Source organism: Gallus gallus, chromosome 4 (assembly GCF_016699485.2).
Source record: "Gallus gallus isolate bGalGal1 chromosome 4, bGalGal1.mat.broiler.GRCg7b, whole genome shotgun sequence".
Classification (NCBI taxonomy): domain Eukaryota; kingdom Metazoa; phylum Chordata; class Aves; order Galliformes; family Phasianidae; genus Gallus; species Gallus gallus.
This window is the reverse complement of record NC_052535.1, coordinates 53,131,275-53,158,248: the sequence shown is the minus strand read 5'-3', so window position 1 is coordinate 53,158,248 and position 26,974 is coordinate 53,131,275. Positions and strand designations below refer to the sequence as shown.

The 26,974-nt window shown below is 41.9% G+C and overlaps 2 protein-coding genes across 7 annotated transcripts in view; one reads left to right on the top strand and one right to left on the bottom strand.

The window, feature by feature from the left end:
* Positions 1 to 4,643: 4,643 nt before the first annotated feature.
* On the bottom strand, positions 4,644 to 9,583 carry CETN2 (centrin 2). Its single transcript, NM_001277920.2, has 5 exons — positions 9,508 to 9,583; positions 8,721 to 8,876; positions 6,806 to 6,934; positions 6,553 to 6,690; positions 4,644 to 6,313 (listed from the first exon to the last, which is right to left on the bottom strand). Exons 1-5 carry the CDS (start codon positions 9,508 to 9,510, stop codon positions 6,224 to 6,226), a joined length of 516 nt encoding a protein of 171 aa, NP_001264849.1. The 5' UTR covers positions 9,511 to 9,583; the 3' UTR covers positions 4,644 to 6,223.
* A 133-nt stretch (positions 9,584 to 9,716) lies between these two features.
* BBS12 (Bardet-Biedl syndrome 12) overlaps positions 9,717 to 26,974 on the top strand; it is a 29,116-nt gene continuing 11,858 nt past the window's right edge. The window contains exons 1-4 of one of the 6 annotated variants that reach the window (XR_006939120.1): positions 9,717 to 10,197; positions 12,309 to 14,527; positions 21,373 to 21,522; positions 24,232 to 25,950. Coding sequence is in view for 1 of the 6 variants with exons in the window: in XM_040699596.2 (XP_040555530.1) it covers positions 12,325 to 14,466 (2,142 nt within the window). In the remaining 5 variants the exon portion in view is untranslated. Of the gene's footprint in view, positions 10,198 to 12,308; positions 25,951 to 26,974 lie in introns of those variants that run through there. The other 5 variants (XR_005859376.2, XR_005859375.2, XR_005859374.2 and 2 more) reach the window with 5 other exon arrangements.

Here is a 26,974-nt window from a genome sequence, read left to right as displayed (position 1 = left end):
GAGTAATTGACAGCTTTGGAAATAAGTGGCAAGGATTTGAAGATGGCACCACCAGTCCTTCCTACTCAAACGTATAGAAGGGCCCTTGTCAGGAATCAGAAAAAACAAGGAAAAGATACCTGGATGATGGATTTGGTAGATAGCGTGGCTCTGTGTGCCCCATTTTTTGGACCTTATCTGTACCTCAGTCTCCTATTATTTTTATTAACCTCACTTTCAAAACTGAGCTACTCTGCAGTCATCATCATCTTTGACCTCGCATAACTCCATACATCATATGAACCAATTTGCACAAAACATTCAAAAGGTGTGGAAACCGTGCTCCTGTGGATTTCATCTTTGGCTGATCTTGCCATAAGCTACTTAAAGAGGACACATCACCTTAGCTTTCATTTTAAAATAGCTTTTGAAAATGTGTGTTTCCTTAATTTGAGATGATGTGGTAGGACATCTTTAGAATTTCATATAGATGTAGCTTGTTCCTAGCGAGATGCCTCCTTGTGCTTATAAATCATATTTGCGCTGTTTATGGTTGGTTTTTCCTTGATGTTTAGATCTTTCATTATTTTTATTGTAGGTCCGACAGAATTTACAAGAAAACATCTATTTTCTGTGTTAAGGAAATTGAGCAGGTGAAGAAGAAACCATACTAGGAAAGAACTTTCACAATAGTCTGCATTTGTAAATGTTGCTAGTTTTATTTGACATAAGCTACGTTTCCGGGGAGAGTGCTTTAAAATAATGTGAGAAACTGTCTAGGTTAACAATTTCATTTGTTTTCCATGAAACTTATTTGTTGACTTATTTGTTGTTCACAATGGGGGAAGGGGAAGACAGTTGTGCTCTTTGTAGTGAATTTTCTGTCATCAGCAAGAGGCTGTTGAACTTTCAAAGGGAACAAAGTGCCCTTGAGAAGAAGAGCCAGCTCCCTGAGACTGCAGATACCAAAGCTGGAATGGGGGCTTCCCAAACACCAGGTCCCACAGCTGACACCTGGACAGCCCATGTACCTACAGCAGGCTTGTGTAGCATTCTTCTGTTGAGAAGCCCTGTATGCTGATGTACTCATGCTATGGGGCAGACATTGCTTTTGAACCCTATGCTGCAGGGACTAGCTTGCTGTGGCTAGCAAACCTAGCCACTCAAAGGCTTTATGAAGTGTGTGTGTGCTGCCCTGGAGCACAGACCTGCCTCGTGGCCCTGAGCTGTGGCACTGGAGTGGCAGTATCCATTCCAGCCTTGCCTTGAGTTTGTCCTTGGGCTTATCCCATAGAGTTTTTGCTCCAGGGAAGTAAGGGCTACGCTTCTTCACAGTGGACATACCCTATCCTATGTGGGACTAAAATATTGCAGCAAATCCACCCTCCTTCCAAATGACGCTTCTAAATGTATGCTCACATTTGTACTTGTGAACTTCAAGTAGTAGCAGACTGTGAGATTTGCATGTGTGCACACAGCATGCACTTCCACATACACACATCAAACACTGGGAGAATAAATGCATGTGAAACCGTTGTGGTTGAATCTTGAGCAACTGGTCACATGCAGATCAGGTTTTGGAGTGTCAAACTTTCCAGGTCCTCTGCCTTGCACCAACTGTAACTCTACCTCTTTTTCTCATGGGCATTATCTTTTTCCAGCAGTAGAAACGTACAAGCTGTAAAGCCCTTGATGTTCTGAGCCACCATTAACCTGTTAGGCAGCTGTCCACCTAGCTTGCTTGTGGGCTTTGGCCACACAATTTCCTGAAAACTTATTTCTTGGATCACTCTCCAGCACCAAAAGGCCGTTAGAATAAGACATCCATCCCAGTGTAAGCTGTCTCCATAAGGTCAACGCGTTTACCTTGGGGCAAAGGTCTAGTTCTCAAATCCTTGCTCCTCTTGTCTCAAAGCAAGACTTAGATTCCAGTTTTCTGACATTCCAAGAGAGGGCTACCAGCATCCCTCAATGGGTCTGGCTCTGTTTTTCTGCTTTAGGTGGTTCCAGCTGGTAGTAGTATTTCTAAAGAGAGAAAATGAGCCTGCAGAGTAGAGGTTGGAGAGCTCAGGAGGACTGTGTGAAAGGCAAACTCAGCTCTCTGCTCCCCTGAGAGCATGCCTAGAGCTACTGATACAGAGTGGGAGTCTGAGAAAGTGTGGTTTGGGGGCTTAGCTTTGAACAACCAGCTGATTAATTAGAATATTTTGTGCTGGAGTTCCATGGAAATTCTTCAAAAAAGAAACAAGCAAAAAAAAAAATTAGTATCCAACTGTGTATTTCAAGCCCTAGCTGGCTGGTATTTGTTAGCCTACTTTCGATCATCGTTAAAAGCCACAGAGAAATTAGCATCACCCGCACATTAGTAACTGGATGCCCTCTAGCGAGGCTGTAAGACTCTCAGATCTATCAGTTCTTTACTACCTTAGAGAGAACTGAAAAGGCTTACACATCTGAATGCGGAGATGAAGGAGTGCACACCCTGTAGTTGGGCAGTGTGTGGAGTGCCCACTGAAATCAGAACTCCACGCCTGCTCAGTGCAGCCCTTCACAGTCACTCTGAGCTGAAGCAAAGGGGTGATTGTTGTCTTCTGTTGGCTGGAGCCGCTCGGCCAGGTGTGTGCCCTGGCTCTCTGGGACTGAGCGTACCACATGTTAGTTTTTGACTGGTCACTCACAAGTGTGCTATTTACAAATGTAATGCAAAAGGAAGTAATCTCTGCAGAGTTATCCTCATAGGAATTCTTTCCTCAAATATCAAGGACCATCCCAGTCTGCAGGCCGGGCAGGTTGGTCGCTCCCCTGCAGCAGGAGGCATGAACGTTGTGTCTGCTATTCCCGTGTTTTGAAGGATGTCTGGGGAGCACCCTAAGCTACCTCGTTATTTACTCTCCGTGCCTGAGAGGCACGCTGTGGTTGGTTTCTGTTAGCATATGTAACTAAGCTTGGAAAGAGAACTTGTGTTTTGGAGCACCTTAGGAACATTTTTTTCACTTCTGCTTCTCTAAAGCCAACTGAAGATTCCCTTTACTGTGTGGCTGGCAGGACTGTGGGACCGAGAGACAACAACTTCAAGTTGCACAGGGAAGATAGCAGTCAGGTTTAATCTAAAATCGCCATCCAACTGGCATATTGTGGAATTTAACTTCTAAGTAGCATTTTTTTTTTCTTCTGAACCGTTTGGTATCTATTAAAATCCCAGTGCATTTTCATATAAAAGCATTTTTCATTGGATGTAATTTGCAACTTTATTTCCCAAGCAGCTATTATCCCCTAACAACACCTTGATATTTAGGTGCTTGCCAAACACAAATTATAGTTCCACTTTCCTTTTTGTCCAGTTTTCAACAGAAATGCAAACTGAAAATCCAGCTTTGCTGGTGTTGAGGAGGGTTCCAGCTGGAAATACACGTTGAAGCATCAGAACTGCAGCTGTCCAGGTGGAATTGCAAATGCCAGGTAAGAACCCTGACTCCCTCCCAGCATGAAGAGGTACAGGGATGCAGAGAACAGAGCTCACAGATACCTGCTTCTGGCTCAGGAATGAAGCTGATTGCTCTGCATCAGGTGTCAGTGCACACACACAGATGATGTCTCTTGGATTCAGGTGCTTTTAGAGATGAGTCCCTTCCCACAAGGAAACCTGAATCACTGCTTTGCCTCCATTTCAGTGCTTTAGTGCTAAGGAATTGAATCCAGGTCTCTGAGAAGTGCCCCAGCTTCTCAAGTTAGTGTATTTTTGAGTATAGAGTGAAGAGAGGGAGGAGGTGCAAGTAATCTGTCTTCTCTAGTGAGACTGTTTTATTTCGGATAAGCCACCAGAGTAGAGTCCGGGAAAAACATCTGCAGAGTATTTTCACAGTTCACTGAGCTGAATGTTGCCAGCCCAGTAAAAAAATAAGTGGGCAGCTCAGCACTTGTTCCCCACAAAAACCTAACTCTGAGCTCAGCACTGGCTTCAGTCAGGCTCCTTTTCCCCCACCAGCTATACAAATGTAAGCAAGAAATTCTTCAAGGTGTGGAAGGACTCACAATGACAATGATTCTATGAAAACAATTTGCACAGAACCACAGCATTGCTGTGGGCTGCTGCCAGAGTTGCTGATAGTCATCATACGTGGTGTCTGTGGCTGAAGAGAAGGCAAGATATCTCTCGCTATAATGCAGACTAAAGCAGCACGAGACACTTGTTCTATTACGTTAACACCTGCCAGTTCTGTGCTAATTCAGACATGGTCCAACATTCCAGACTTAAGAAATTAATGTGCAAGCCAGAAATGAAATTTCCTCATCAGTATGACTGTGTGTCTTTTTCCTACCTTCAGAAGTGAAGTAGCAGGATTAGAACAGGAAGAGAGATGTGAAATGCATCATAGGTAAACAGCAGTCATCAGTCTCTTCCTGTGGCAATATTAAAAGTACAGTCACTCTAATCAGCTCTGGGATTCCCCATCATCAACTAGAACTTCAAATTTCCCTTTCTGATTATAAGTAGTTAGTACTAGAAACTTCTGATCAGCATAGCGGAAGAGGGAAAGACTATAGCAACTAGGAATTTCTCTCTCTAGAAGATAAAGCAAAAGCATACTTGGTGAGCTGTTTAACGCTTCAAAATTATTTTTGAAAATGTAGTTTTGTCAGCATAAGTCATCAAACACACCATGTCGTTAACTCACAAAACAGTTTTATTTCACGCTATACAAAGTTAATACACGTTTTAAAAAGCTTACAGTACTGTAGCTTACATCTACTGCCACTGAACGTCTAAATAGTGGACTTCACAGATCTCGGAGGTTGTTACGGCCATGAGCAGGTTTGAGCCTACTGTGTAGGTTAGAGAGGGTCTATTCAGAGAACAGCTCAGAGTACGAAACTCAGAGGACTGTGTGCCAGCTCCACATTTGCACGCTAAGGTTTAGTGTCAATAAACACTTCCCCTTTCTGCTGCTGAAAGTAACTCTCCCCCTCGTGGGCCCTTACAGCTCATCAGAGCTGAGGTGGCTGTAATAAGCAGCTAAACAGAGAGATGTGGATTAGGGTATACAATTTCCCCACGCTGAATGCTGTATCATGACACAAGGATAAATCCACCTTGCAGAAGCAAATAATCAGATTTCAGGCTGTGCGTTTCTGCTGTGTCACTACAGGATGGAAGCGTGGCTCTCCAGTAAATTCTGGACTGATAGTATTATATATCAAGAAATATTCAAAAAAGAGACAGTACTTGATAAGAATAAAAAGGGTTGTGATATCTGAAATGAATTTGGATTGCATGGATCTAAATATATCCACAGATGTCCAAAGTGAGCTATTCTTTCACTTCAGATTCAATTCCTCTCTGCTACTTGACTCTAAATAGCTAGAGAGAACTTACTCTACTGTGCCCCAGAATTGTGTTTTCCTTAAGTACTTAAAATCATGGCATAATAACAATTCTGCAAAGACTCTGGAGTTAGAGCAATGGCACAAGATGTTGACTGGTCATACAATAAACTTTGATAATCTGAGCAGGTAAGACTCAAGTAAACCAGTTTTCAGGTATCAGATCATGGAATAGTTAAAGAAAATATATTTACTGATGGCACGCTGCTTGGAATGAAGAACCAAGAACTAGTTATATATGTTCGTTTCCCACTAGGTCCAAAATGAACTTGCTAGGAGGATATAGTGTTTAATACAGAAATAAATATAAATATGCAATTGATTTCTGAGTCTTTCCTGGAAATAAAAGGACAAAAAGACAACCTAAAAGCCTTGAAAGGAATAAAAATACTGTACTCATGCTTCGGTTCTTTAAGGTGTTAATGAGATTATCTCTTTATTATGTAGCCTTGGGAAGGTGAGACTTGGCTTCTCCCAGAAACAGCAGTAATCTTCACGACCCAAGTGAAATGTTTTCAGGTTGTTTTAATTATCTACTTAAGACACAGCATTCTTTATCCAAAATGGCAATTAGTGAAATCTTCTTTTGGGGGCCTGAGGGGAAAGGGACCCTACCTTGCCAGCTCAGCACATCCTTCCTTTTCATTTCTGCAGTGTATTTTTGTTTCTGCAGTATCTCACTTGAACAGTTTGTTGGGTATCAGAGCCCCTCCCAGCAACTAACTTTGATGAAAAAGAAGAATGAGATGAAAATCTGTCCTTTCAGGCTTTCCTTACATAGCATAATAATATGCAGGAGACACAAACCCGTTTTTAAGTCTTTTCCCTGTTGTCTTTTGGAACAGCTGTAAGGCAACAAATCCTAATATAAGCTCGTTTTCTTCATGATTCTCAAAAATTCTTGCTCGCTTACTTCTCCATCTCCATCTCGATCAGCTTCGTCAATCATTTCCTACAAAACATAGAGCATATCTGATCAGGCACCGGGCTTGACTCTAAACATAACACCTATTCATTAAAAAACAACAAATCAGAAGTACTTATTAAGAAAACAGAACCATGTATTTTATTATTCTGCACATTTCTAACCTCTCAGCTCTTTCTACAGTGCATGAATTTCCCACCCTGTCCTTAGGAACTCCAAGGACTGGTTCATTCTCACTGGGAAAGCTCTGGCAAGTCAGAACTTACCTGAAGCTCTTCATCGGTTAAATTTTCTCCCAGCTCCTTGGCAACCCTTTTCAAGTTTTTGAATGAAATCTTTCCTGTCCCATCATCATCGAATAATCTGAAAGCTTTCAGAATTTCTTCCTTTGAATCCTTTTCACTCTAGAAGGAAAGTAAAATATGTATTGCTTACAGAACACCTGCTACTGATATATCCTTGTGTAGTATTCCTTATGCTGTCTCAAAATGATACAGATGTATTTTTAAGAACTCCTACCATTTTTTGTGTCATCATAGCCAAAAAGTCTTCAAAGTCAATGGTGCCACTTCCTTCTTTGTCAATATCTGCGATCATTTTCTTAATTTCTTCTTTCTTTGGCTCAAAGCCTAAAGCACGCATCGCAACCTGTGCCAAAAAGCGATTGTTAGGAGGCCACCAGAATTCTAAAGGCAGCAGCTGCACAAATTTCCTCTCTTAAAACTGTAGTAACAAGACACTGCAAGTAAGACATCCTGATAGCTCTTGCCTGTGTGCTTTATCTTTCATATTAGTAATAGTGTAGGTTTGATGTTTGTAAGACTCACGTATTTTCTCTTTGGGTCCATGTGGAACACAGACGTATTTCTGAACCTGAGAAACTTCTTGTGTCTGAGTTAGGAAAAGGTTATAATCTACATTTCTGATCTACACATTGATTTTCAGCATAGTTCCTAAAAGGACTGGATTCTCAGAGATGGGGATATTCATAAAAGATTCAGAGATTCATAAAAGAATGAGACTTGGGGGGAAGGCAAGGGGGACAATCAGGGATGTGATCTCAATTCACCTGAAATAGAGGGCAGAATGCCCTTTAATTTTGATGTCTTCTGAATTATGTGTTGTTAACTTACACAATCCAATGCACAGATAAAGAAAACCAGGTGGATAGCTCTTGACACTTTTGGTTACATGTTGGGGAGTGGGAGCAACTGACAAACACTCCATAAAACTCTGCCTCAGCAAATCATGAAACAATTAATGCTGGCCTAAGGAAAAGAAAAGCAAACTTTGAGTCTTACAGAGCACAAGCAAAGTATTACTATAAAAGCGGGTGCTGCTGTTTAGAGGGTTGTACAAATGCTTAATGTTGTTTAAACCCAAGCTCTGGTATTCTACCAGCCTAGAAACTACTTCACTACTGAAAAAAAAATGACTAGTAATTTGCTGGTCCTGGTGTGCCAAATAATTACAGCATATTTCATTTAGAAACTGAAGTTTCAAGTACACACAACTTGAGGAGGATTTGATCTGTTAACATTGATTCCTTCTGCACGATCTGATGGAAACAGTGACAGAAATTTTCATGGTAGACTTCTTTCTATTGGAAAGTGTTAAGTCACTAAAAACTTCACGTTTATCTGAAGTGTTTTCTGACCAATGCCTTGTGATGGGATAACTCAAAGTATTCTACTTTGTCTTCTGGAGGGGACCACTTTCTATTGTAAAGTATCCATATTTTGGAATTAGTTTTCAAAAGTAAAACATAGCATGAGGTAGTTGATGCTACAGCAGTTCAGTCCATTTTAAGAACTATATTTTCACATGTATAAACTGTGTTCAGATAACACAGTTGCCTTAATCAAGTATAAGAACAGCCAAATAAATCCTGAATTAAGCCAGTTAGGACAACCCTGTACTTTTAGGTAATGTGTGCAGAAGCTGAGGTCGTGTGCTTCTATGTGAGGAATCAAGGCCAAGAAGCTAAAATGTTCAGGCTTGGGGAAAAAAAAGTCAGGCACTGGTAGGGAGAACGTAACAGAAAGTAAACTCCCCCATGTCCCACAGTGTGCATGCACACACAGACACTGCCTGAACTGCCAACTAAACTGCAACTCACATCTCTGTTTTATTTATTTATTTTTTTTAGATAAAAGAACAGATGATCTGTGGATTATTTGTATGAAAAAATGGTAGCATCTTTCCTGAATATGTGCAAGATCTGTGTGGTTACCTCCAGGATGAAGAAAACTTTTGTATTCTGGTATTCATCCTAAAACAAAAGAATTCAGTCACGGCAGCAAGTCAGTCCTGCTGTTCATAAACCTAAGCCATTTTAAAACAGAGCAAGTTAGGCCTGGGCAAACAGAAAAGCAGCTGCAATCTTGTGACCCATGATAATTCCATCCAAGAAAAAAAAAAAAGGTTTGAGAACCTTGAGTTCTTTTATATCAATGCTTCCAGATCCATCAGTATCAAACAAATCAAAAGCTTCTCTGATCTCCTGCTTTTGCTCTTCTGTAAGTTCGGGTTTCAAGCCGCTTTTCTTTCGCTGGGCTGTACTTAAGCCAGGTTTTCTATAGTTGGACGCCTTTGGAAAGAGAAGGAGAGAAAAGAAGAGAAATGGCCCACTGAGGAAAAAAAAATCAGAACACGATTAACTTATCAATAACAGCCAAGGTGTAGCAAAAGTGAGAAACATTCTTTGCTGAACCCGGCAGACTGCAGCTGGGTCTCTGTGTGGGTTTTCCTGGATTATTCTAGAAAGAAACTGAGGTGGAGACTTTGTTCTGAGGGAAGAAATATCCGGGCTTCCCGTGTTCAGCTTTAAGCAGAAGGATTGCCAGTTAAAGAGGGAATGCTGGAGAAAGCAGGCAGGCAGCCTCAAAATGAAGTGGTGCTAAGGGTCTTGACTGGAAGCGGGAGACAAATTTAGGCAGCCCTCAAATTCGGTACTGAAATGGGAGGTCTGAGAGCATCAGCTCCGTTGGAGCAAAGGTCTGGTCCTTCCCTGCTCGGACTGCAAACCAGCCTGTCCCCGTGGCGCAGGTCTGAGCGGCTGGATACTGAGGGCCCGCCACGCTTCGCAGGTGGGGACGCTGCGGCCCAGGAGGGAGCGCGGTGAGGGCCTGGCCGTCCCCCGCACCCTGCAGGCTCCCTGAGGCGGAGCGGCGCGGGCCGTGCAGAGGCAGCCTGGCGTAGGGGAAGGGGAAATCGCTCACCATCTGCTTGCGGCCGCACCGCGCCGGGATCACACGGGACGCCGAGACGAGCTCCCCACCGCCACACGCAACGACCGCGAGCCGACCAATCAGCGAGCCGGACGTGCCGGAGGCCCGCCCGCCTGCTTCGTCGGGACCAATGAAGGCTCGGCGGGCTCGTGACGTCAACGAGAGCGCCGCGCTTGCGGCCCAACGGCGGCGGGGCCGCTGTCATGGCAACGGAGCGGTTGTGAGCGCGCGGCTCAGCCCGCCTCGCCACCGTTGGGCCGCCACGGGGCTCCTGAGGGGCGGGCGGCGGGGGGAGGAGAAGGCCGTGGCGAAGCGCTGAGGAATCGGCGCCTTCCTCCGGCGGGCGGGCCGCTAGCACGCGTGCAAAGCTAAGCATTGAGTGTGGGGCCTGTCTCTTGTACCCCGGTTCTGTACTAGCGACTCCTAAAACCGCCGTGTGCAAACGTGACGAGCGGCCCCGAGCCAAGCCGTGTCTCGGCCCTTTGCTTTCGGCCAGGTGCGGCGGCGGGCTGCGGGGCGGCAGCGTGCAGGTAGAGGAGGCCTGGTGTGCCGGCAAGGCTGTCCTTATCGCCGGTCGCGGTTATTGAGCGGTTCTGCAGGATCCCTCCTGCCCTCTGCTGAGCTCGAGTCCGAACGTTGCTCCATTTCAGCTTTTCCACCTCAGGCTGGATGGAAAAAGAGGTAAGGGGCAGGCGGGGGGAGAAGTTGAAGGGGGCGGTCTGCTTCACATTGATCCCTAGAGCGTATTCATTCATAGTTCCATCTTCTTGCCAAAATAACATGTAAAACAAAAAGGTGGAAAAGTATCACGATTACACGTGCCAGAGGTTGTGCGAGCAACAAAATATGAGCATTCTTTCCTATAAGCGCATGGCCTGCTTTCATCTATTTTTACAGCCAAGTCCTTGGGCCCATTCAGTTCAGGTTTATGTATCTGCAGGACAGCAGGCTGGTGCCCAGAACAACGCTACTTAGTAAGTGCATAAGGTGAAAGTGAAAAGCACATTTTTCAACTAGAACTTCAGGGTAAATTTTAGCTAAGTAACTTCTTTGGGCTGCCTTGAGATTTGGTGAAAGTGCATTGCTTTGATAGCTGTACAGTCCATCTTGTAACCCACTGGTCTTCCCATGGACTCACAGAACTGTAGGGGTTGGGGGGAGCCTCTAGAGATCAACAAGTCCAACCTCCCTGCTAAAACAGGCTCCCTAATGCCAGTTGCATTGGAAAGTGTCCATTTGGGTCCAAAGGAGCCTGGGCAACCTCTCTAGGCAGCCTTTTCCAGTGCTTTCATTACTCTGATAGTAACAGACTTTGTCCCACTGTTAGTATGGAACTTCCTGTCTTCCACTTTCTGCCTGTTTCATATCGGATGTTTCATATCAGATTCCATGATCTAATGATTGTTATTTAATTTTGTCATTGTTTCAAAACAGTCTGGCTGTGACATCAAGCTAAGGCTTCACTTAAGAGGAAAGGAAAAAAGAGGCTTAAAAAAATGTTTTTACTGGAAGTACTGATATGGTTGCATAGCATGCCCAGTCTGTTGTCATAAGAGACTGCCAAGAAAAATTTCCAGAAAAAGGCCTTAAGGAATTTGGATGGATATTTTCAGTAGTGTACTCCCAGTGCAGTTTTACAGCCAAAAGTAGGGATTACAGGTAACTACAGAGCAATGTAATTTCTTGGTTTGTTTTGCTACTTCAAGATGTATCTGGCAATTGACGTTCTATTGTCAGTTTGACCTGGAGTAAACTGTCTGTCTTTATATGGCTGTTGCCATAGAAAGGTTATTTCTGATGGCCACTGCTACTTTTTAAATTCCCACTTTGTTTTCATTTGAGCTAGTATTTGGATGAACTTGCACTGAGTGTAGTAGCAAAAAAGGTTTTGATTTTGGAATAGTTCTGCAAAGAGACCTTCAGGGAGATGAAATATTACTTGAATCTGAGCAGAAAAGGTGTATGAGTTATGACTTCTTAATTCTTGGTGTATATACTTTTTTCATTAAAAAAAAAAAAAGGAGCTTTAGCTTAATCCGTGTGGTCTGCCACAGGAGTGTGGTATGGAGAGGATTTTAAGGGAGAGAAGGTTCATTTTTGGCATGTTAAAACTGAGTAGTCGACCAAAACTTGAAAGACTTAAATGGAGCAGCAATATATGTTAAATGGAATGAATAGAATTTGGAATAAAATAAGTTTTATGTTTTTCCATTTCCAGGTTAAATTCAATGGCATAACTAATAGTACCAATAGTACCATAATTGCCTATTCAGCCCTAGGAAACTTTTGCTCTAATTCCAGATAGCAGGTCACGACAGAACTGAAAGTTCTGTTAGATCTGTACTGCTTCGTCTTTAAGAAACCACTGGAATCAACAGCATTTTACTACCTGCCACCAAAAATAAAAAAAAAAATCCATGATATTTTAGCAGTGCATCCTTTCAGCAAGTCTGTGCATTGCTGTCTCATAATAAATGCACTAGATAAGGGATTTTTGTAGAATGCCTCACTGAGGAGCTCTGTTCAGTGCTAAACAAAACCCAGGGAGGTGGTGGAGTCGCTGTCCCTGGCAGCGTTCAGTAGGCATCTGGATGAGGAGCTAAGAGATATGGTTTAATGGCTTGTGGTAGCAAGGGGAATGGGAGGGTGGTTGGACTAGATGGTCTTGTAGGTCCTTTCCAACCTTGTGATTCTATGATTCTATTCTATGAAACTGTTAATTTAGTATTTTTTGTAATATGTTCTCTGGACTACTCTGAGGGTGGGACAGTAAGTTTGTGTTCTGTTCCCAGATGCTGCACACTGGCCATGGCTTTCAGGGCTGTGAATTCAAGAAGACATATCGGACTCCAGCAGCTCTCATCCTTGGCGTGGGCTGGACGAACGTTATTGGGACCAATGAAAGCCTGTAAATTTGTTGTGGATGAAAGCACCGATGAAAGCATGTTGATTTGTTCTGCTGTTAGACTGATGGAAAGTTTGGATTTAACTAGTGCTGCTGGACAGCTTCTTAATGAAACCATTCAGGCCCAAAGCAAGGAATTTAAAACCGGGATGAGTACCCTGTTATTTCTTGTTGGTGCATGGAGCAACGCCATACTGGAATGCCTCCAGCAGAACGTTCCTGTTTCAGCAATAGTATCTGTGATGTCTGAGGGGTTGGACTCTTGCTGTGAGAAAGTCCAGTGTCTTCAAGTATCAGTACATGATGTAAACAAAGAGCTGTGTTCTAGCAGTGTTAGGCCAAGCGCTTCTGAAAGTAAAGCTTCCCAAATTCCATGTGGCAGTTCTCTAAATCGTCAGATTTATCTGTGTTTTCAGAAAGATATTTCTGCATCAGAAGAACTTGTTCCAAGGAATTCTTATTTCCCTCAGGAAGCTGATTGTAATTTTAATAAGGGCCTGGTTTGGCCTTTGGCCAGCTTTGGTTCAGTAGCTTCCCTTGTCAGGTCAGTGGATGATGGAAGTACATCTGTGATTTCTGGAAGTGGTGTCTCTGCATCCATCTGTAAACAAAAAAAGTTAACTCACAGCAGATACTTCAGCCCTGGAGCAAAAAGCCATGTTTCAAGTCACCTAGGTGATTCTCAGGTATACCTCTCAGGACAGTCAGCATATACTTGTGAATGTTACGGGTTAGGACACCTGGCAATGGCTCTGAGCCATGGAAGTCAGCCTAGCATGAAACTGCTTCAAAGCATTGTTGCGTATCAACACGAGAGAGCAGAATGTAGTGGCTCTTCCCAGTTCAGTATCGCAGAAATTGCAACATGCTGTTTACCAGGTCTGCCTGAAAGTTACTCTTGTGTTTGCCCAGGTTTTGTCACTCTCGTGTCACCAGAACAAGCCACAGTTATCAAACACTTTCAGGACAAATCCCTTTGGATTGTGCTAATGGATGGTGACCTCACTGAGCAATATCGTCACTTAGGTTTCACTAAACCACGGAATGTAAAGACCATATTGGAGTATCCTAGCCTACAGGAAGGTGGATCGAGAACCTCGTGGCTAAGCAATATGTTAGATATTCTAATAAGCTTGGAAGTAAACTTGGTTTTGGTCAAAGGAAATGTGTGTGAAAACTTAATGGAAAGATGCATCGCAAACAATATATTGGTAATTAGTTCTGTGACTCAGAATGTGTTGAGTGCCTTTGGGGAGGTGACCGGTGCCCAGCCCGTGACGTACCTCACTCAGCTGAATGCTTCTTGCCTGGGGAGCGGGGTTCGGGTGGAGCTGTGGAAGGGCTGCGATGAGCGTGCAATGGAACTGGGTCAGCTTGTGCCAGTCAGGATAAAAGTGCAAGGAATTTCCCTGCTCACGGCTGTGCTCACCACTGCTGTAGCTTCAAAGATGTGTCTCATTGAAGACCAATTTTGGACTTTTGTGTATCGACTCCATCACGCTTTAAGGGATGGGAAGGTTTTTCTTGGCGGTGGTGCGGTTGAGTTCTTATGTCTTAGTCACAGTCAGATGCTTGCAGAACAGTGTTTAAAGCTAGCAGGTAAAAAGGCTGTGAAGGAGTTCCGTAGTCCTCAGCTGGCAGCATTTTCGTCAGAGTATAAAGCAGTTGTGCTTCAAGCACTAGCCACTGGCTGGAGCCAGTATCTTTCCGTGGTTATGTATAACACTGCAAAAACAGCGTCGGAGTTTGAAGCGCGTACCTTAATTGATCATCACCTCCAAAAAGCAGCTGACTGTGGCTCTCCCTCAGCGTATGTACTGAAAGAGTTCAGAAGAGGCAGTATGTTCAGGGGTTGTTCTATTCCTTTCACTGACAATGAAGAGGGTGTAAAGGTTTATGATAATGTTACAGCCAAGATGGAGGCGTGGCGGAGAGCTCTGGACTTGGTGCTGCTGGTGCTTCAAACAGACGCTGAAATCATCATAGGTCCCAGAAGGAGTCAGCTATTAAACTCACGTTCATCGAGTGAATTTATGTTTTTGTAGGGCTTTCTTTTTTCTTTTTTTTTTTAATGAGTCCAGGAGTCAACGGGTGGAAGACGCCCAGGTACAATCTACATTTCTTCAAAAAGCAAACAGTAACAAGGTAGATCGCATTTCCCATTTCTACAAACTGGAGTTAAATAAAACAAAAATCACTTGTGGGCTAATCTCTAACCCCAGCCGTCAGTTCCTAACTGATGATACTGTCTACGTGGATAGGCTAATCCAGTCCAGCTGACTTTTCTAGCTTTATTTAGCAGAGCAGATGTGCAGTTCTTTTTTTCATTATAAAGAGGAGCACTGTGAAGTCAAGTTGGAGAAATGTTAGATTCCTTGTATAAACTTGTATATTCCGAACGTGTGCTGTCTGCACGGGGTATTTGCACTCATATAAAGTACTTAATATCTTCTAAAGAGGGGGCTTTCTTACATAATGTTGGCTTACTTGGCTGTGTTAGACCTAAGAGATACTTAAGATCGTGATTCATAACGGTTATTCATAATTTTTAAAATCTTGCTCTTAACTCCTTTGCATTCCAAGTTAAGCTCACAATAACTTATGACTGTTGCATCTTAAACTAAGAGATTGTAATGGTTGATTCTGTTTTTGCATAATTGTATGGGCAATATGTTTTCTATTTTGAAATATATTCCCTTTGAAATGTCTCAGGTTTCTGTATAAATTCAGGCTGAAGCCTCCCTTTTTGTATTACAGAGCAGATATAGCTCTACACAGTTCTGTTTCTATACCGACTTGGATTTTTAGATTATTTCCTTTAGGTTCTTTCAGATAGCCTCGTGGAGAGGAAAAGTGTAATTATGTCAGCTGTTTGCTAAAAACTGAAAATGAATCTTACCTGAATGGTTGAGGCTCAGGCGTGGCGCTGTGTCTCAGCACTTAAAAACTGAAAGCAGAACAATTCAGAAGTGGCTCTTTGTTGCAAGAGAGAGGTTTGTAACGTATGTTTGTAAGAGGGTATTTTTTCAGAAATTGGCATTTTGACATAGTGATGTGTTGGGTGAAAGCAGAATGTAAAGAGAATGGAAAGGGTCATTTGAAGAGAATTAGGAACTCACTTTAGGAATTGATTCTCATTAAAATGCTGATGCCTGGCAGTACTTGGCTTAAGCACTTACCCATTCTGAGTTCTGGTGACATACAGTCCTGTGGTGGTGAAATCTAAGAATTGGGGTGGGCTAAAGAGTATGTTTTCTGGGTCCTGATTCCTTTGGGCTTACTTCCATTGTCATATGTCTTCATCACAGAAGACATTTTAGAGAGGAGCCATCAGCTGTGTTGAATCCCCGTGGTCTTTGGCTGTGCCCCAGTACCTCTGATTCCTGATGGAGTTGCTCCTTCTGCCTGGGAAGGCCTCTCCCCTTTGCCTGTGTATTTCAGGGTGCCTAATTCCAGAAGGCTTGAGTTTATGGAAAGGAAAGGCAGTTCCTAAAATGTTTCTCCCATGGTGCCAACCATTAACCTGCAGCAGCCTTCTGTGCTGTATGTATTTTAGCAAATTCCATATGCAGCTCTTTCATAGAGCTGTTTGCCAGAGTGGTTTATGCTAAGTGAATGACTCATGTATTTAGTATATGGGGCAAGGAAAGACATAGATAATGAAGTTCACCCTTAAATGTTGTAGGTGCCTATAGATGCATTTGTGTATGAAAGTTATGTTGTATGTTATGTTGGTGTGTTTTCAAATGTTGCATTGAGAACTCTCATTGCTGCATTTGACGTTTCTGTTTTCTAATTGAATGTAAATAGAAGGCCTTTAGGAAGGCTAAGGGAGCATATGAATTGCAGTTACTGTTTGTAAATATCATGGAATAACTTTTCTGTTTGTGGAAAGCTGTGCTCAAAGTATTTGGCCACCACTTATCTGAAAGTATGCGTATTTTACTTTTCTTACAAACTCCAGAAATCAGTGGGTTTTGGTAAAATCTCATAGGTAATATACAAGTTTGAAGGAAAAGTTCTTAGCACCATACAGATCTATTTTAAAGTTGTGATCATACTGCAGTTATATTTTAATTATTAGGTGATTGGCCATTGTAAGTGCTAGGTCATGCGTCTCAAGACATCAGAGAAACCAGTTTGAAAACCAGCACAAGAAAGATGTGGAACTGTTGGAACGGGTCCAGAGGAGGGCCACTAAGATGATCCGAGGGCTCCTATGAAGAAAGGTTGAGGGAACTGGGATTGTTTAGCTTGGAGAAGGCTCCAGGGAGACCTCATTGTGGCCTTCCAGTGCTTGAAGGGAGCGTATAAACAAGAGGGGGAATGGCTGTTTATGAGGGTAGATAGTGATAGGACAGTGGTCTTAAACTGAGACAGGGGAGGTTTAGGTTAGATATTAGGAGGAATGTTTTCACACATAGGGTGGTGATGCACTGGAACAGGTTGCCCAAGGAGGTTGTGGATGCCCCATCCCTGGAGGCATTCAAGGCCAGGCTGGATGTGGCTCTGGGCAGCCTGGTCTGCTGGTTGGCGACCCTGCACATAGCAGGGGGGTTGAAATTCGATGGTCATTGTGGACCTTTTCAACCCAGGCCATTCTATGATTCTATGAGAGATCAAAAGGTTAAAGGAGGTAGAGGGTATAAGGGGAAAAAAGAAAGGGAAACCCAATGTATAAATAGAGACAAATTGTGCTTCTTTGCAGCTGTTTGCAGCTCGTGTTTGGCTTTACTGTTTTTCTTGAGCCTCCTGTACTTAGTGTTGCATAATCCCTGTTTCCAAGAAAAGATCCAGTTGCACTTCACTTGAATAATAGAGTTAAGTGGATTATGGAAAAATTTCATACATGAATTGTGCTGAAGTGGTCCAAGCGTCTATTTATAAGGCTGTAAGGCACTGTGAGCTGACGCACCAAGCGTTGAGAAAATCCAATGATGTCATTTTTCCAATCAGGCTATTTAAAAGTACTTAATGGTGTATTTAAATTCTGCGAAGCAGAGGTTTTCTGAAAAGCCCTCAGACATAGTATTTTGATTATTTAACAGTTGCTTTTCTACAGGCCAACAAAATGGGAAGTTTTAAAACTTTGCTGGATACTATATAGTGGATTACTTAAAATTGTCTCTTTGATTTGCATAGAAGATAAAGGCGCGCTGTCTTCAAGGCGTCCTCCTTCTGCAGTGTGAAGTCTGATATACGTGTGGACTCCTCGGCACCAAATCTCTAACATCTTGCTGCTACAACATGGAATTGGTCCCTGCATGCGTCTGGCATGACTTGACCTAGTGTGGGGAATTGTGCCAGCAACTGCCGCTGGCAGTTTCAGCTTTTCCCTTGGCAGATGTTCCTCGGCCATACACAAAGGTTGTTTGTATAGAGTATGATGTGATGGAAGAGCTAAGCTTTTGCATTTGACGTGCTGGGGATATTGAAAGACAAAAGAGGTTTTAGAGCAGGGATTGTCTCAAGAAGCAGGCAGCCTGTGACTCTGCTGGAACCCTGTCCTTGTTGGGTGCCCGGTTCTGCCACTGTGCTACTTTGAATGGAGGGAGTCCAGAAGCCCTCTTGAGCTCAGTTCCGTGCAAGTAGTTAGAGCAGTTCATATGACACGAATTTAGAATGTAAAAAATCTCAGACTTAATTCTGTCACTTGCTGCTCAGGCATGGACAAACAAGAGGCTGGTTTTGATCCTAAATGGCGGAGGAATGAAAGAACACTATTCTAGTTTGGCTTTCTGTCTGTTTCTTCCATTAGTAATACCCATTTCTTTAGAATTTGGAAACACCCACAGTGGTGGTAGTGCTGTGATTCTGTTCGTTGCGTTATGTTCCTGAAAGCCTTGTTATTTCTTTTGCTGTTTCCATTTTGAAAGTAGCAATTAGCATCCGTGGCTGTGTGTGCAAGCTTTGCAAATGCTGGGCTGCGTATTGCGCAGTGCCCAACAGAGCTGGAATTGTGTTACGTGCAATACAGTAAGCCTTGAGAACGTAGGACTGGGAACCTCTGGCAAACACTAGCAGATAGCTCAGGGACGAGGTAGCAGTGTGTCATCAGAGGAAACAATGCATAACTGAGGCACAGCTGCACTTCTGCAAGCACTCCTTCCCCAGGCATGCAGTGTGCATTTCAAGACTTAGCAGAGGAACATCAATGAACTTAATAGTCATGTGTCTACAATGTGAGTATCTTGGTGGCCTCTGAGAAGCTAATTTTTCTTAGAAGGGAGTTTCTAGTTTTTGCTGTTCAAAGACATTGTCAATGTAAACACCAGTCACAGTGAAGCTTCCTGCAGACTGACTAACTGGTGTGTGATCTTTGTGAGCCGAGTGCTGACCACATTGCTCACCATCTCCTTACCTTTGAGCTCAAGGCACTGAACTCCCAGAGGACGTGATGAGGAACATCCTGAGCAGTGGAAAGGATGTTATGTAGTAGCTTGGTGGCTTGGCATGGCCGTGTAGAAATGTGATTAGTGAACTTGTCAGTGCATAAATTGACAGGCTGAAATCCTGCAAAACAGAGGCAGCAGTCCTCAAAGCAGTTGCTGAAGTGGGGAGCACACGTGCACACCTCAGGGCGGATGTAGCTGTGGTAGTTTGTAGCTGGGGGAAGTGACGGTGTCCTCCTTGTCACACACAGGTCAGGGAGGCACAGTGGCAGTTCAGGAAAGAGGTGCTTCCCAGAGTGAAGGGAAAAAGGAGTTCTCTAATTTCTCCCTCCACTAAGAGAGGCCCCTGGGGAGTGGCTTTGTATGACGTTTAATCCAACCCAATGTTTACCAGCATGGTCCCTGGAAGCCACAAGTTTCTGTGTCACTCAACAAGTGGGACTTGGAATAGATGTCATGCAACTGTAGCCACAATGAGCCGGCTCACTCCACTGGAGGCACAAGAAAACTGCTGTTAGGTTTTCACTGGTGGCCGTGATCCCTTTTATAATGGGAAGGTACCTGAGATGAAGTTTTAAATAGAGGCATGTAGCTAGAACAGAGTGAGAGCTGAGGTTGCTCTGCTGTATGGAGGCATTGCATCAGTGAGTTTAAGGCTACTGCACTCACAGCTACACTTTTTGGGAGGATGATTCTTTTAAATGTTTAGTTAAAAGGAAATTGTATTGCTAGCTTTCTGATGTTTGTATAGTAAGCATGGCATCCTTCAGGGTGGGAAATATACACAAGTCGTTCATAAATATACACCTGAATTTTAAAATGTCTGCTACAAGATTACATGGTGGTTCTATCCTGCTTATTAAATCTAATATACTGTAAAAAGAGGGCTTCCAAGTAGGGTCTGGAAAGAAACATTGCTACAGCATAGATTTCCAAGTCTCTAGGGTTACTTTAAAGCTGTTGCAGGGGACACAAGAAGGACAGGAGACATGTTTGGGAGGAATTCTAGCACGTTTTTCAGCGGGTTGGAAGGGAAAGGCTGGCCCATGATCATATACAGATGGTGAAAGAGCACGTGGGAAGGAGGGGAAGCAAGCAGGGAAAGCCTCTACTTGGTTTTCTTGCCTCACAGAGATTCAAAACAAGAGTACAAATCTGTCTGGGTGGAAAGGAATTCTTTTCTTTGAGACTCAGTCCAAACAATAGGATTTTTTTTTTCATTACTGCAAGATTACAAAAGATACTGTGCAGTTTTTCTTTAGAAGTAGTGACCAGTGTCAGTTCAAATCAGTAGGCTGGGGTTTCGTGTTATTAGCAGCTTTTGTCTGCTGTGTTGTGAGACCAAATATTTAACCAATGTTGTGGATTTGGAGAGATGACTGAAAATAACACGTAACAGTTGCTTGAACTGATTTATTTCCAAGGTGTAATCTGAGTCACTGCTTTCACTGTTTAAACTTCAAAACAAAACATCTATTTGTTAATACTGGAGAGCCAAAATAACTCCAGAAGTGTTGTAGAAGATATATGTATCTATGATACATGTGTTCTACAGCAGAACAGAGGTACTTTCTCAGTTAGCAGCACTAACCTGTAGTCACACAGTCCTGAACCAGGACAGCTGATCTACTGACCTCCTGTTTACATCAATGAAAACCATCTGTCTCATTTTTTCAGACTCTCTATTGTCAATAAATCCTAGTTTTACTGAAAAAGTCTTTTACAAAAACAAATTAAAAAACCCAACCAGACAACAACCACCACCACCAAAAAAAAAAAAACAAAAAAAAAAACCAACAACAACAAAAAAACACCTCCAACAAAGAAAACACACAAAAACCCAAACAGTAAATGGAAAAGAATTGTCTTGTTTTGGGTATTAATTCCTGTATTTCATTTTCTGCTTACTGCGTTTGCAATTCTGTCAGTGGACTGCAGCTCAGACACACGTATACCATGCAGGTATTATTTTACTGAATAACTCCATATCTCTATAATGTCACTGATTTCCTACAGTAATGAAAATTAGACTGGTCCTCCTGCAGCAGTATAAATATGTTAACTAGAGCGATTCAGTTAACTGGATAACTACATCTCATGTATCACTGCAGTTTCTCAAGTATACCTTGCTCAAGGTAAGGGGTAGTCAGTGTTCAGTACTCCCCTTCTTGCTGCCCTACATCTCTTAGTTCACATAAGTACTGTTTAAATAGCCATCCCGAGAATATTATTCGCCCTGCTCAAGGATACTTATTTTCTGGAGCCATTTAACTGTGATGGTAAGTTGATGGCTGCCAGAAGCCAGGAAACTCAGACTCAAATGACAGTAAGAAAACTTGACTGGATACGGAATTTATCCTTGTTTATCTGAAATACTAGGCAATTAATTAAAAGAAAAAATGATCCTGGTTAGGCAATTATTCTAGCCTGTATTGTTAAAGTATTTGACATTTCAAAGCTGTGCTATAAATAAACTCCACAGAATTGCCAAGTATCACATCACTAATCAGTATACATGGAGTTTCTGTGGCTAATACAAGAATCCTTCTTAAATTTCAGCTCCAGTGATGGATTCCAGGGAGTGTTTTCAAACAGAGCTTTAAGAGGACGTTCTGCTCAGTTTATTCTCATAACCTTTCCTAAGACCAGTGAAACTACATTAAAAGAGAAGAACTTCAAGGCCAGGAGACGTGCTCCAACTAACTTACTGTAAGCTACTTCTTTGGTGTATGGGGGAAATTAGTAAGGAAGGATTTTATTGTCTTCCCCTACAACTAGGGGAATTAATTTACTTATAACCTAAGTAGAAATTAATGTATGTTATTTATATATATACATTCATTCTTGACTGGAAGACAGGCAAGTCATGACAAAAATAAATAACTCTGTGTAACATTCTATTCTTTCAAGTGTTCATGCCCATCTACCTCAGTTAACAAGATAAAATAGGACCTGTTATTAATCGGATTTTCCTTTGAAAGGCCAGTTAATCTGTTTTCTTTCTGTTTTATTTGTTGCTATGAGCCTCTACCACCAGTTCATTTTTTGTATGAGAATTAACAGATATTTTTGCTGATGTGCCTGTGTGACGAGATGTTCTTGTGCTGCTGTTATTCTCAGGAGGCTGAAGGGGAAAGGGGAATCATACTTTGGTTGTAAAGTAATACAGGAACCAATCCCTCTTTCATCAAGAACATTAGTAAAGTTTCTGGTGCTTTGGGAAGTAAAATGCTCAATTCCTAAGAAACAGATAATTTAAAATCATGATTGTCTTTTCCCATTCCTGTGAATGCTGGAAAAGGGTAATTTTCTGATCATTACTGGAAAGAAGTGTAAAATCAGGGGATGCATGAACTCTTTCTGTGATGAACCTGTAGTAAGCTCTAATAGTGATAGAAATTGAGTACTTAATGATGACCTGTCGGGGAAAAAAAGCTTCAGAGAGTAAGCTTCAGTAGGTCAAACCATTCTTTCCACTGAAGAATTTGATGCGAAGTAAGAGCCCAGCATCCCTAGTGGTAAAAACACATCTTCTGCAGGGTCACTTAGAGATCAGCTTTGAAGGCAGTTGTATTCAGCTTTGTCAATCTGTTTCTTATCTGTAAGGCTGCAAACTTCTGTAGAGAAGAAACTTTGTTCTTTTCATATACTGCCTAACAGAATGAGGCCCCGGATAATGAGTTGAAGCCAGAATTGTTGTAGTAATTAATGAAGTTTAGATGCCATCTAAGGTTTGTCTTTTTCACCTTGAAAGACATTTTCTTGATTATTTTTCAAACCTGATAAAGCTGATGGAATTTGTCTGAAAGCCTTCTGCATTGCTTGGCCATGCAGAATTCACACAGATTTGGTTTCTGTAAGGTTTATATCTAGGACAGACTAATTGTTGGAGGGTAGTAGTAAACCTTGACAAGGAACACAGTAGCTCTTTTCTGGGATATGGGGTGAAGATTAAACCACTGTGGTTACTGAGTGCCAAGGAGAGCTACCAGTAGTCATATAACATACAGTGCAAACTGGGCTGAGCAGAATGGTTCCTCTACATACAAATTGGCATACTGGCGGGGTGGAATGAATGTCGTCTTTTTAAATCATATGGAAATGAACTGAGACTGCAGTGTTTGTGGGTTATTCAGTTCTTTTGGGGCTTTTTTTCTTTTTCTTTCTGAGTTTCACTGATTCTTTCTAATACCTCCTTAGAATAACTCTCTATAATCTGTGATCACTTACTTTACATAAGATCTCTTTATTTATGGCTTTAATACTGATCTTCAGAGTTGGATCTCTGTTTGTTAGTTGTGCTCTGACAAAAACATAGAAAGCTGCCCTTTGCGTGTTTCTGTTCCACTGCTGTGATGCAGTGCTGGGTCAGGCATTTCAGATGGCAGTGCTTTTAGTATTGCAAGAAGAAAATTAACTGGCTTTGACTCTTTTGCTTCAAGTTTGAGGAAGATCCTTACCCCCTTCAGTCTGATTTTTGTTCTTTCATTCCTTTTTTTTTTCTTTTTTTTTTTTCCAAGTGAAAACATAAATAACTTTTTTAGAGTTATGCTTTCATCTGTGTCTGGCTCTTTTTCTCTGTTTGCTCGAGTCCCCAGAATTAGCAGGAGTAATGTTCTAGTTTGCAGTGCAGTAGGAAAGAATAACTCGACTTTTTAAAATGTAATAAACAGCGTAAGACCTGGAACAAGTACAAAACCTTCAGACAAGGTGAAAGCCCCCAGAAGAATACCTCTATTCAAAATGTCTGTGGATGTCTGCAAATACTGCCAGGAGCTAAGTCTTGTCCTTTTCCTTTCCAAACATGTGTATTAGGCTTTTCTTTAAAAACACGTACTGTATCCTTGAACTCTCCCATGCTTCCAGTTAAAGAAGGTAGTATTTTCTTTAGACTAGTTGATTCATACGTAAAATAAAATCCGTGAGACATTATTTTGGTTTCGGTTATTTCCCTCTTGTGATACTGGATGGAAAACAGTCTTTTTGAAATACTCAAGCTTTGGAAAACAGCAAATGTTTCTAGCTGTTGAAGGTTTTTACTGTGGGCTGTAAAAATAATGTGCTCTTAATTACACTTCCTCTACGATGAATTCATACCATATTTTGCTTCCCTTGTTTACAAACGCATTGCTTTCAGCAAGGACCCTGAATAGATGGAAACCTACCTGCTTTACTTAATACTTTTATCGTAAAAACAAAAGAAAACAAGCAAATTTTCTGAGGAGAAAATAGACTTGAAGTTACCTGTCTTGACATCTCAGGAATTTCACTGGATATAAAACTGGCTCTAACTGAACTGATCAAGCTTTGTTTAGAATTTCACATATCCTTTAAGACTTGTATGTACTGTACAGCAGATCGTCTCCTAATACTGTCAGCTGTGATGAGTTTCTCCTGTGCGTGATTTTTCATCCCCAGGATCCAAGCTGTCAACATACTGGGATGGCTCGATTCCCTGGAGCAGCCTTAAAGGCCAAGGTCTGACCCAGTTAGAGACTTCACTCAACAAAGTATTCTGTGCTGTGCCATTAGTAATCAGATAAATAGCCTGATAATCTCATGCTGTATGTCCATCTCAGAACTGTGGGGCCCATTGTAAAACAGAAGCACCCTCCCACAACCATGTAGCCATTATAAATATACTTCCCTTAAGCCCATGTGTATTGATCTGTTGATTCCTCTTCTTAAATCATAGTAGATCTTCTGAGGTAACTTTAGCCTGTTTCTTTTCTTTCACTGCCCTCCATGTCTTCATTGTGATTTATGTAGTTTTTATTGTTTTTTAATGGCACCAGTTAGAATTTTACCTCCTCTTGTCTGTGCAACGAGACATCTGCTTTACGGACAGATCAGAATGGCTTTATTTTGCGTGGGAACTTTGCCACCAATTTACCTTTTCATAATCCCCATTGGGTAAATGGTTGTAGTTAAAACCCCTATATCACACAGTCTGTTCTGTACTCATTTCTAAGTGGACATGGGATAACTTGCATAATCTGCATAGCAAATGATAGTAATTTCTTCCTTAAATATAGAATCATAGCATGGCTTAGGTTGGAGGGGACCTTGAAGGTCATCCAGTTCCAACCCCATGCCATGGGCAGGGCTACCGCCCACTACACCAGGCTACGCAGGGCCCCATCCAACCTGGCTTTGTCATTTTTTTGGGGTCAGTGAGAGTCAGAGACTGACTGTTGTTTAATGTGTCATCTGTTCCACCTGGGTGACACCCTTGTGTTTGAACGTCACAAGCAGAGACTGATTTTGTTAGCTGTGCTATTGCCAGCAGCCTAAGAAGGATTCTTTGTGGCTCCAAGGCACTTATTTACTCGTTTTTATTTGGCTTGGAATCACAGAGTTTCTTGTCACAGTCCACTGAGAACAATAGCAAAAGTCCTGCTGAAATTTAACTTACTGGGAAGGAATCACAAATGGTATAGGATTTATTCTTGGATTGCCTTACGGTGTCACCATCTTTTGTTAGATAATAATCTCATGTTCCTTAATGACAAGACAGTCAAACAAAGCATGTCTTCTACAGCAGAGGTTGTCTCTACGGGGGTAGTTTTTTATTCAAAATCTAGGCAAGAGAAAATTCTTCCCAGGCCTCCAAAATGTGCATGGAAAGAAGGGATTCACATAAAGATGATGGCCTTGTGATCAAATTTAGCGTCTGAAATATTTTTGGACATGGCAACTCCAGAAATTCTTCTAAGTATTTTTCTTAAAATCCCCTCTATATTCTGCTTATAACAAAGCCCCGTGAGAATGGCTGCCGGAGATCAGAAAATGAACTCCACTGTGATTCATATTTCAGATCGCCAGGAAAATGAAAGACTTCAGGCCAAATCCCAGAACATGCTCAAATGTGCGATAGTCAGGATCAAGAGCTCAGTATTTGCTTCTGTGAAGAACTTGGGCTACTTGTAATTTTTAACCAGTCTTGTAGAAGGAAATTCACCAAAAAATGGAGTTAATGTGTATGTATTATGTGAAGTAGCGTACAAGTCAGGCTATAGAATATCATGAATTTTAAAAAAAAATGTTGCTTGGATGTTTGTTTTGGTTTTGCTTTCTTTTAATGTGTGGGGTTTTTTTTGTCTTACATTGGCATAATTAAAAAAGATTATTGTCAGAGATTGACTACTGGTGCTACTTGGGACGCCTGTGGGAAACATTGGGTTTTTTTTTCTTCTTTCAAGCCACTGGATTGTCTGTGGGAATGTCAGTATAATGTATAGAGAACTGCCTTGAGACTGGGCACTCTCAGAGAGAACTACTCTGGGGAAGGATGTTTGCTAGTTCTTCCTATTCAAGGAGGAGATCACTGTTCCTGTTTTTCTTGTTTTCTAGCAGTCTGTATCTGTTGTTAACCAGCAAGCTCACACCCCATTCCTTGAAGTGGGTCTCTAAAATTCAGCCAGTAAGTCTACTTATTGCCTTACAGGTACCTTTGAGGCAGAAAATGTCCACTGCGCTATAGCAGGCTAACGTTAAATGGCCATTTCTTATGAGAAGTTTTGTAGACGCTGCAATTACAACACCTGATATTTGTTATGTCTGATCTAATTCTGAAGACCTTACAAGTTGCTAATATTTAGAACTGTATTTAGTGAATTTTAATCATCCGAAGCAGCTCAGTTTCACAAAAAATTGTGGAGGTAAGTAACCCCTCAAAGCCTAAAACTGCTTTTTTCATTTTTAAATCTTACAGTTAATATTTAAAGGAAGGGGGGAAAAAAAAAAACAAAGCAAAATGCAAATACAGACCATCTGTGAAACATGGAAAAATTAAAAGCTGCAACAATTAGGATCTCTGGGCAGAGGGCCATAACACAACTAAGCATTCAGCCAGCATGATATAATTATAAATTAAACATCTCTAAATAAAACAAATTCTGAGTTGAAAGCAAAATAGAAATCCAGCAGACCTCCACTTATTTATTTGTGGTGGAGGAACACATTAACTTCAATTTTAGAAATCAGCAGCCATTCTGCTCTGCGCTCAAAGGCCTTTGGTGTCTGCATGTTCTTGGAGGGCACATTTCCTCAGGAATTGGCTCTTTATTGGCTCCATATTTCACTCAAAAGAGACTTCTGCGGACTTCAGGGGAATTTATTGCAGCTCTGCAGTTCTCAGTCTTTTTAGAGGCACTGCGCA